We start from the raw sequence: 10,247 nt of genomic DNA, 5'->3' as shown, positions 1-10,247 counted from the left end.
GCTGCCTGCCACACAGGAAGTCTGTCAGGTTGACAGAGGAAGCCAGGTTGAGAATAAACACTGCAAGTATTAAAACTGAAAAGCAGTGATGAGTTTCAAGGCAGGCTTTTTTTCCCTTATTTGAGGTCACCTTAAGAGTCTTTGCTTGGTATTTATTAAATAAAGGTCTGCACTTACAAAAATGAATCACTCTAATAGATATACTCACTCTGTAACTACAAAATTTTTAATTCAGTGCTGGAGGCTTCAGCAGTTCATGAGTTTTGACCCCAAGGCAAATAATTCATGTATTAGATGAATTATTAACATTTGTTTTTATATATATATTTAAACTGTATATGTGTTTGCAAACACTAAATACAGCTTAAACTGATATGCACATCACTGGAGAAGGAGAGAATGAAGAAACAGGTGTACATTCTTTATGTAGACTTAAGTCTTTATAATGCAAATGTTTGTATATTTAGAGCTTGTGTAGTGGACATTAAAATGATTTAGCTGATATGGATAAGCTGCCGTCCTTTATTTCTGATTCATTTATTGGCAGTTAGCTTAAATTTCCTGTCACACTACCATTACTTCCTGCCTGGTATTCTTTCATATTTTTATTCGTGCAACAAAAACCACTTCCTGTGCTGAAGTGCTTCAGTCTCAGTTTCATGAGGAATCCGTTCACTGCATTATAGAACAGTCAAGCCCGTTTTTATTATGATTTAAAACCACAGCCTAATTTTCCTCAAATCTTTTAGGTAGCCATTTCTGTGTAGAAAACAACTAAATGAAAATTACACGTTAAACTGATGTGGTTGTTAAACTTGACTTTATGTTGAAAGAATTCAACACTGCACACACTCAGTAGGGTAAGAGAGCCCTTACCGATTGATTTGAACTGAACTGATTGGTCATTATTGCTAATGTAGGTCTTGGTTGCTATAGCTCCACACAGTTCTACAGTACAGTCAGATACATCCAAGAAGTGATGAACTAGCATCATGACCTACAGTCTGCTGTCCTCTGTGATGGCATTTTCTTCTGATAATGTGCACTGCTAACATGTTACATGATTGTCAGGTGAACCACATGCCCTTCCATTACAGTACCAAAGCTGTAAATGTCTTGAATGACGGCCCCTAATCCGGCAGCCAATTGCGCACAGTGTACTCTCTACCCCTAAGGGGACTGAATGGGGTGCAAGCAGGGGAGAGAGGACAGGCCCTAGTGACAGAGCACCATCCACCACTGGGCATACAAGCACACACACATTCATGCACACACTCAGACAACTGCTTTTATTGGACATGGAGACACACAGTCACACACTCAGGGAGAATTTGTCAGGGACTGCCAATCTACCTAACCTCCATGTCTTCGGACTGTGGGAGGAAACCCACGCAGACACGAGGAGAACATGGAAACTCCACTCAGATAGGGACTTGAAGACCCCAATGCTGAGAGGCGTACGTGCTAACCACCAAGCCACTGTGTTGTGCTAGAAAAGTCATTGGACTGTAACTGTCACTCCTCCCAACATAGAGACTAGTAATTCCTCTGCTTCCCAATAGGTTATTTAAACTGATATATTCACCATTTGAAGAAGAAAGTATTTACATCTGATATTGTCAGGAAAGGAGAGTGTAAGTGTATCTGTGTGTTTGTTTATTGCTGGTTCATGGTACTGGGATAAGAGTATATCACCAGAAAGAAATCAGAAGAGGAAGGACTGCACTCTTGTGGTGAGATTCATGAAGTGTTTGACAAAGCTCAAAGCAGCAAAAATACAGGTTCTGTGTACAGACTTCAGATGTGATCTCACTAAAATCACTGCTTAGTGAACTTAGCTGCATAAAGATCTGACCCCACTTTGATACAGACTCCACCATATAACAAAATGTTTTGTAAAGAGTCGCCGAATAATTTAATTCATGATTTGCATTTACTGACAGCAGCAAACTCAGTATGCACACAAAACCCATTAGACATGATTTTTATTTCACACTTTATTTTAATGTGCAAGTGGTTTCACAAATTTATAGCGTGAAATATCATTTCCAATAATAAACATAGATTACATTTTGGTGACACGTGGAGAGGGTTAGAACAACAGGATCCAACGCTATCAAGATCCTTTCTGCAGTTTAGGGAAGCCAATAGTTATATTAATGGATGTGTTTGTAGTCAATGTCTGCCCCAAAGATATTCCCCCTCCCTAACAGAAGTACTAATGCTGTCCATCTTTCTTTTACTAAGACAACTCATTGGGACCAATTATATGTAGAATATTTTATTTCAAATGTATAAATATTTTGTTTGAGAATAAAATTCCTATACTACTACTATAATACCACTTTTTGGTTCTCTGAAGTTACAGGAGAACACGGTCTTCCTACATAAAATTCTCTGCTGCATAGATTGAAAGTGATCATAAAGTGCTATAAAATTTCAAAATACCTGATGCGTAACACTGTTTCAGCTATAGTTCTTAAAAAAAAAAAGTCTAAAAAAATCTGCATTTAGTCTGGAGTTTCCTGTTTTGTGTGTGGAGTTGCACTCCATCAGAGCCTGGAAGTCATCTCAGTTCACAGGGAGAAAAAAGGCTTAGCATCCCCATAGTTACTAACTCCAAAACTAAAGCAGTGCAACTGGTATAAATATCCAGGGAAAGCTTTTTAGGACCAGACAGACTCTCATGTTATTAATAACATATTAAAATGCTAGTGAAACACCTGTGTGCTGTATGCATCATCACAACACTGCTGTGCAGGGCACTGGATTTATGGGGCTCAGAACAAGGAATACAGAGACATTCTGAGTTCAAAATTCAAATATAGATGTTCTCTATATCGCAAAATCGCAAAGCAAATTTTAGCATATATGTGCACAGCTTGGACCAGAGGATTTCACTGGCATTACTGTAAGCATTATCTCTTTATAACGCCTCAGTAACTTTAACAAATCTGAAGCCATCTTGAAAAAGCTATATTTTCAATCATTGGTAAGACCAGCAAAAAAACTAAAAATAATAATAATGCCAATGGCAATGGAGGCCAGTATTGCAGGCCCAAGGGAAAGTAAAAATTTTATTGTGTCAATTAAGGAAATTACCACTTATGAGAAGTCAAAAGTCTGATTGAACAACAGTGCTTGAGAAAACAAACAAACAAACCCCCCAAAAAAGACAATTAGAAGATTAGTCATATAAATTTGTGGTTGTTTTTTAAGCAGAGGAAGACAGGGTTGTGAAGAAGGGCGTGGCTGAGTCATGTGACCTCGCTACTCTCCTGCTTTTGTTCCGTTGTAGTCACCCTGCATGTCTGTGTCATCTTCAGCAGCATCAGAGCTGTCAATCACCCCTCGACGGCCCACCCCCGAGCGTCTGGGTGCGCTGCTGAAGGATGGCTCATTACCTCGTCTGCAACAGCACAGCAACATTACAGTAAGACCATGCAAACAGCACAATACTTGTGCAGTGTACTGTCTACATTTATTATAACCTGGGTCTGAAATCTGCAAGACATTTTGCATTGTACATCTTTATTTGCCTAGATTTTATTGACAAATTAACTGAATGTCTTGTGGTCCAAACCCAGCAATTTGATAGCTTAGGGAGGAACATAAAAGATAAGACCTAAAAAATTTAAAAGCATGAACAGAAAAGAAAGAGTGACCGAGTCAAACAAAGCCCTTCAGGAAAACTACTTCTTATGTAAGAACAGTGTTTAATATTTGAAAAACCTATCATGGAGTGATGACTGGTCTGTTTTTTTTTTTTACTTGAACAGGCAATAAAAGCAACGTTCAGCCTGCAATAGGTAATATATGTATAATATTTATACTAATGACCTAAAATTTGAACATACTAAGTCAAGCCTATCATAAGCTTTCATAAGGACCTAACAATTACCAAAGCATCTGTCTGTGAGCATCTGTCTGTAGGGGTTTGCTTGATGGATGTGGGAGAAGCAATGCACAGAAATGGCTGTGACTGCATTCCTACCATAGCGAGGCATAAACTGTTTTCACTTGCCTTTGTACATTTGTGCATACTTTGGACGGCATGAAAACAATCATATGATTCCCGCCAGAATACAGCCACGGGTGAGTCTTTTAGAGAAGAATATTACACTAAAGGTTAAGAGGTAATGGAGCATGGCTGTCTCATTTGAGTCCTGTAAGTACAGGTTAAATGAGATGGTTCTGTCAACCGCATATTAGGCAGAGAGAAATATGGTCCCGGTCTGATCTAAATGCTTGCTACAGCTACTCTAAGAAAACTTCATTGTGGCTAGGTTTCCACAAGCACCTTACTTACTTGATAGATAAACCATATTTCACTCAGAAAAAGAAATTTATTAGGCAATGAGAACAAAATGTTTGGTGTGAAATAAGAGGTCAAAAAGAAGTATTTGTAGCTGCTGCTAAGTACACAGGTACCTGCATGGTCACTGTGTGGGCTCGGGGTTGCCTCTGTAATACAGACACACAATCTTTGTCTTCCAGTTTAACAGGGCAGGATAACACCAGAGCTCAACTCACATAGCTCTCATTATTCTGCTAAAGTTCCAGTTAATAAATTCATTTGTTAAAAATTTAACCTGAACTATGACTCAGTAGTTCATTTTAAAACAGGTCAAAAGCAAAGGTCTGACCAAATCAAGCCAGTCGCATGCTTGCCCCAGAACAGATTAAAGAATACATCAAAAACATGTAAGGATGACACACAGCCAGCACTGTGTCTCCGTGGTCCTCTGCTGAGCTGTACCTGAGTTTGCTCTTCAGAGAGTTGATCTCGCGGCCCATGGCGTCGTTGGACTCCGTGGCCTCGTCCAGCTCTCTCTGTAGCTTCCTGCGGGCGGCCGTGATGCGCTGGGACTCTTCCTCACTCTCCTCCAGCTGCCTCTTCAACTGCTTCACCCGAGCGTTTGCCTTATCCGCCTGCACACATGCGGCACAGACACGTGACACGGTTGTACGCGTGTCCACAAACATCACAGGCATGCAACTAATAAATGCAGTATTATCATATGAGTCTGTGTGAATGGGCATGGGTGTTGGTGAGCGTTGTGTCGGTGTGATTGTGTGGTTGTGTATGAGTGTGTGTGTGCCTTGTTCTTCATATTTGCATTACTAAGATAGCTGGACTAAACTGCTGATTTGAAATGATCCCAGATATTTTATGCTCTTTGAAGCTGTTGTCAGATTTACAGCCAACACAAACCTATTCATGAGCAGACATGTTGGGTGTGAACAAGATCAGTTCACAGATTTAAATGTTCTTGTGTTGGAAGTCTGTCCCAGTCTGGCCACTTCACTACTTCAAAAGCAGTAGATAATTATTACAGAATTTTCAGTCTCTGTGTTGTGAGATCTCAAACACCCTTTTGCTCCCAGAGTTATCCTCTTAAAGAAACTGCTGTTTCAGTTAGAATAGAATAGTCAATGCTGAGAGTCTGATTAGACTCCACATAAATAATATTTAGCTTTGACACTGCAGATAAAGCAGTTCTTCTCAACAATTTCATGCACACAACAAGGACTGCATCCTGAGTGATCACAAATGTGCACATGGGTCTCAGAAAAAGGATATTTTATCTTTCATTGTCTTTCCTGCCCATATTAAAAGACAGGCTACTCAATGGGGTTTTGTCCTATTGCAGGAGAAATAATGTTTAACATGCATTTAATAGAGTATTTTAAATATAGATTTTTTTTTAAACCATGGTTTCCATAATGTCATACGATTGTTGAACTGCATACAAATAACAATTAAGGCACAGTAAGGTCCCCACAAAGTAAACTGATAGTAAGAAGAGGTTTTGTAGCACAACTACCACTAAAGGAAAAGGTCACATCCATGAAGGAAGCATATGCTAGTAGGTGACTCTTTGTAGCTGTAGTTAATGCAATTGCTTTTTGCTATATTGACTTTTGTGGTTAACATGACTTTAAATTCTTCACAACTTCCAAACTTTAGTTAGAAGTTCCTTGTTTTTGTTAGAAGCAGTTCCTGTTCTGTCGGTGATCAGAATCGAGTTCTTTCTCTCACCCTTGTGAGTTGCTGACTAGCCACTGACATATAAGACTCACCCATCAACACATGAATGTGCAGTTGTCCCTAACAACTCATGCCAGTCACTCTGCATAGAAGAAGCACATGCCATGCCAGACTCTACTCTATAGGGGGCAGCATTATGATGTGGATCCACACGAGTGTGTGAGCGTGTGTGAAGATGGGCCGACCTGGTCTTTGTACTGCTCTGCTTGTTTCCTCTCATCTTCCACCTGAACGATCAAATCCTTCAGCTTCTTCTCCTTCTGTCGCATTGTTTTAGCCACCGTCTGCTTGTCCCTGAGGTACCAACCATCATGTGTTACTACTAAATCAGTGTGTACATAAACAAATACCTCATTTTACCCATTGGAAGTTATTAAGATATATACAAGTATCAAAACGTGCTTCCTACCTGTTTTCCTGTTCAAGCTGCTCTTCCAGTTGAGACACTTTTGATTCCAGGGCGGTGATGGAGGACTTAAACTTGGATTTAACCTGGTTCTCCATCTCCTGCAGTTTGGCCTTCAGCTCCTTATTCTGCCTCTCCAGCTGCTGACGGGCGCTCTCGTTCTTCTGGGAGGTGGTGCGCTCGGTCTGTAGCTCGTTTGTTAGTTGATCAACCTTTTGATCGAGAGAAAAGGTGATTAAATGAAGTACTGAACATCTCAGCTGGATGGATGGATGGAAGAATTCACAGAACATGCTGGGTGGATGACATCCTGTAGCATGAGATTGATGCATGAGAGCGTTGTGGTGTGTGCTGGTGGCCAACGACCTGCTGTGAACTCTTGCGTAGCTTGTCGTTGAGCATCTCCATGTTGCCCTGTTCCTCCTCCAGCTCCTCCTCCAGCTGGGAGATCTTGGCCTCCAGACGACGCTTCTCATCACTCAGTGCGGACCTGCACCATGTCAGAACTGTGCTTTAGCAAGCAGTGCAATGCATCTACATCACAGGTATGGATCATAGATCATATGCTCATACTTTGCAACCAGAATGTCAATATCTCCATTCTGTAAACTAAAATGTATCTGCATTTTCTCAGTTGCAGAGCTAAACCTATAAATTAGCTTCTCCCACTTTTGATGCAGTGCAATAGTTTACGAACACGACTATACACGTATTAAGAACAGAGCTCAAATCAAAAATGCTTTATATTTAATTTTATAAATATTTGTGCAGAATCAGAGTCACCATTAACTAATGGCGGTTTGTGCAAATAAATGTTCATTTGTTCATGATGTTCATTTGGTAGTGGCTGATTCTGGCCATGGTCTCCTGGTTTCATGATACTGACTTTCCAGATGTGTTGCTGGCGAGTTCTTCTGCCAGCTCGTCCCGCTCGGTCTCCGCCTGCTTCTTGGCTCTCTCTGCTGCAGCCAGGTCCTACCAACCAACAGTTTCGGTTAATGTTCAAAGCTGCTCTGCGACAAGAGTGCGATGTATTGAAACCACAATCCTGAAGTTCTGAATCTTAGACTTCCAGCTCCTTTCAACCACACTCGGGTGTGATGACAGTGTGCCAATGTTGGCTGTTCAGTTTACCAGTGATCATGAATCATGAAGTACGGTTTTGAGTATAATCGACATAATGAGTCTGACTGACTTGCTATCTGGTCTATTGCTTTCCAGTAATTGGTTATGGTGAGGAGCTACAGCACTTGTATTGATGTTCGTAAAATCCGTCCACCTCCTGTAGCTGCATGAGCTCGGCCTCCAGGTTCTTCGCCTTCTTCTCACTCTCCTTGGCGGTGGACAGCACTTCCTCTCTGGCAGCACGTGCATCGTCCAGCTCCCTCTGGAAGTCCTTCATCTGGCCCTGTTAAGTCAAAGACGACAACAGAAGGTTGATGGGGTGAACAGAGCTGTGCATCTGAGGACTGGTGTGCGTGTTTTTGCATGGCGGAAGCCTGCAGTGGGCACCTGGAGCTTGCGCAGCTGTTTGATCGCTTCGTCCCTGCCCTTGTTTGCCGTGTCGATCTGACCTTCCAGGTCCTTCATGTCACCTTCCATCTTCTTCTTGGAAGCTGACAGTGCGGCTCTCTGCTTGCGTTCATCCTCCAGCTCTGTCTCCAGCTCACGCACCTGTCGAGAAATTGACCTTTCGTATCACGCAGCACGGAACGCACCCTCTTGGTGACGGTCATGCGTCCCCCCACAATACGAGTGACACCACTGAGGTGAACGAGCTCACACACCTGCTTGACCAGCTGCTTCCTCTTCTCCTCTCCCTGCTCGTCTCTGCCCTGCAGGTCCCGCTCGAACTGGGCTTTGAGGGCCTGCATGTTCACCTCCAGACGGAGCTTGGCGTCCTCTGCTGCCTGCAGCTCGTCCTCCAGCTCCTCCAGCTGGGTCTTCATCTCCTCCACCTGTGCCTCCAGCCCACGTTTTGATTTCTCCAGCTCATGCACCTGTAAGGGTAAGGGTTGAAGTAGAAAAAAAAAAACATGCCAAAAATACAAGCCATTAAAATGTTACATGATCTACATCAATGGTCTTCTCATCTTGGAGGTGACAACAAGACTGAGAATACATTTAGGATTTGGAAATCAGCTAACCGAAAGTCAGACTCACGTTCTTGCCCACATCATCTTTGGAGCTGACTAGGTCCTCCATCTCTGCACGCAAAGCTTTGTTTGCCCTCTCCAGCTCCTCGCGGGCATCCTGGGCTTCCTCCAGCGCTCGGGCCAGAGACAGCGCCTTGGTCTCCTTCTCTCGAGCCTCCGCCTCTGCACGGTCCCGCTCGTCTGCATACTTACTGGAGATGCTCTTCTCCTCTGCGAGCATCTGAAGGCAGCGAACACAGGTTATGACTCGGTGGACGACTGACTCTGCAAATATACGTAATGACTCAGAGGGCAAACAATGAGTCATGAGGCCACAGGTTGGATCACACAGGTTGGATCGCTGCTGTTGTAGCAACCTTCAGAACAACATTTTATTGATTAATGGCTGCTCTGGACAAAGCTAAAACATCAAATAAGCAGCAGTAAGCAGGTATAAGATGTGTTAATTTATCCAAAATGTATTGATGACAGAAGGAAACCTGGTCAAATTTCTTCTGCTTCTTCTCCAGGTTGGACACCAGCTGTCGCTGGTTGTCCAGGTCCATCAGAATGTCCTCCAGCTCCTGCTGCAGCCTGTTCTTGGTCTTTTCCAGCTTTTCATACGCGGCTGCTTTCTCCTCAAACTGAGTGTTGGATGCCTCCAGGTCTCTCTGCAAACGCTTCTTACCCTCCTCCAGCAGCTCCACGTTCCCAGACATCTCATCCAGCTTCTTCTTAAAGTCTGACAGCTGTAAATGCAGCAAAAACCAAACCCAAAATGCACAGTCTAAGTAGAGGTTATGGGTTCTATGGTAGTGCAGGCCAAGTCTGGCAATATGACCAACAGATCTACCTGGATGTTGAGAGTGGAGACGTGACGCTCAACGTTCCTCTTGGCCTCGGTCTCCTCCTCCAACTGCTCCTGCAGGCTGTTGCGGTCATCCTCCATCTGCCGCAGCTTGGTGGAGAACTGCAACTTCTGCCTCGTCTCCTCTGCCAAGAGCTCCTATATCCACATCAGAGCTTACAGGTCAGGGGTCAGCATCTAGCCTCCAGTGCAGATCACTTTTTACCATCTGGCCTCCAGCAAAGTAGCAATACTAATTAACACATCCATCAGTTTGTGGAGGCCTCTGACTCTGACTATTAGCTGGATGAAAAATGTGTTGTAATTAAACAAAAGAATAAAAAAAATAACACTAGATTCATTTTTGATAATGAAAAAAACAGAAAAAAATTTGAAATTTACAAATTTTGGCACAATATTTGACTTCAACCTGATAATGTCACTAAAAGCTTTTTACTTAGTTTTTCAGATTACACAACACTAAGAAGCTTATTTGTCACTACTGTTACTTTTAAAAATGAAAACATTTATATTTAGCATTCTATTAGGTGATTAAAAAAATGAAAACTCATTTTTATTCTATTATCTTTTTTGTTACTATTTTCAAGTGCTTTATTTAAATGTACTGTGAATTGCTTTGAGGCTGCATTTTGTGTATTTGTGTATCATACCTGATTGTCCTGGAGCTGAGAGGTCAGGCTGGCCACGTCCTTATTCAGCTTAATATTCTTCCCTTCGGCTTCATTCAGGAGGCTGGTGACACTCTCCAGTTCCACCTGAAAGATGACCCCCCATTACTAGCGATGC

General features: G+C 42.4%; 1 protein-coding gene across 4 annotated transcripts in view; it reads right to left on the bottom strand.

Annotated features, from left to right (window-relative positions):
- Positions 1 to 1,984: 1,984 nt before the first annotated feature.
- The window catches only part of myh11a (myosin, heavy chain 11a, smooth muscle), a 34,756-nt gene continuing 26,493 nt past the window's right edge, over positions 1,985 to 10,247 (bottom strand). For 2 of the 4 annotated variants that reach the window (XM_077015306.1, XM_077015307.1), the window contains exons 30-42: positions 10,112 to 10,216; positions 9,447 to 9,599; positions 9,094 to 9,342; positions 8,622 to 8,834; positions 8,246 to 8,458; positions 7,971 to 8,132; positions 7,738 to 7,866; positions 7,345 to 7,433; positions 6,825 to 6,948; positions 6,462 to 6,670; positions 6,238 to 6,346; positions 4,760 to 4,932; positions 1,985 to 3,409 (exon numbers count right to left, since the gene is read on the bottom strand). In XM_077015306.1, the coding sequence (XP_076871421.1) occupies positions 3,271 to 3,409; positions 4,760 to 4,932; positions 6,238 to 6,346; positions 6,462 to 6,670; positions 6,825 to 6,948; positions 7,345 to 7,433; positions 7,738 to 7,866; positions 7,971 to 8,132; positions 8,246 to 8,458; positions 8,622 to 8,834; positions 9,094 to 9,342; positions 9,447 to 9,599; positions 10,112 to 10,216 (2,067 nt within the window). In that variant the 3' untranslated portion in view covers positions 1,985 to 3,270. Of the gene's footprint in view, positions 3,410 to 4,431; positions 4,465 to 4,759; positions 4,933 to 6,237; positions 6,347 to 6,461; positions 6,671 to 6,824; positions 6,949 to 7,344; positions 7,434 to 7,737; positions 7,867 to 7,970; positions 8,133 to 8,245; positions 8,459 to 8,621; positions 8,835 to 9,093; positions 9,343 to 9,446; positions 9,600 to 10,111; positions 10,217 to 10,247 lie in introns of all 4 variants that reach the window. The other 2 variants (XM_077015309.1, XM_077015308.1) reach the window with 2 other exon arrangements.

Source organism: Brachyhypopomus gauderio, chromosome 8, assembly GCF_052324685.1.
Source record: "Brachyhypopomus gauderio isolate BG-103 chromosome 8, BGAUD_0.2, whole genome shotgun sequence".
Taxonomy (NCBI): domain Eukaryota; kingdom Metazoa; phylum Chordata; class Actinopteri; order Gymnotiformes; family Hypopomidae; genus Brachyhypopomus; species Brachyhypopomus gauderio.
The sequence above is the reverse complement of the archived record's forward strand: the minus strand, read 5'-3'. Positions and strand labels throughout refer to the sequence as shown.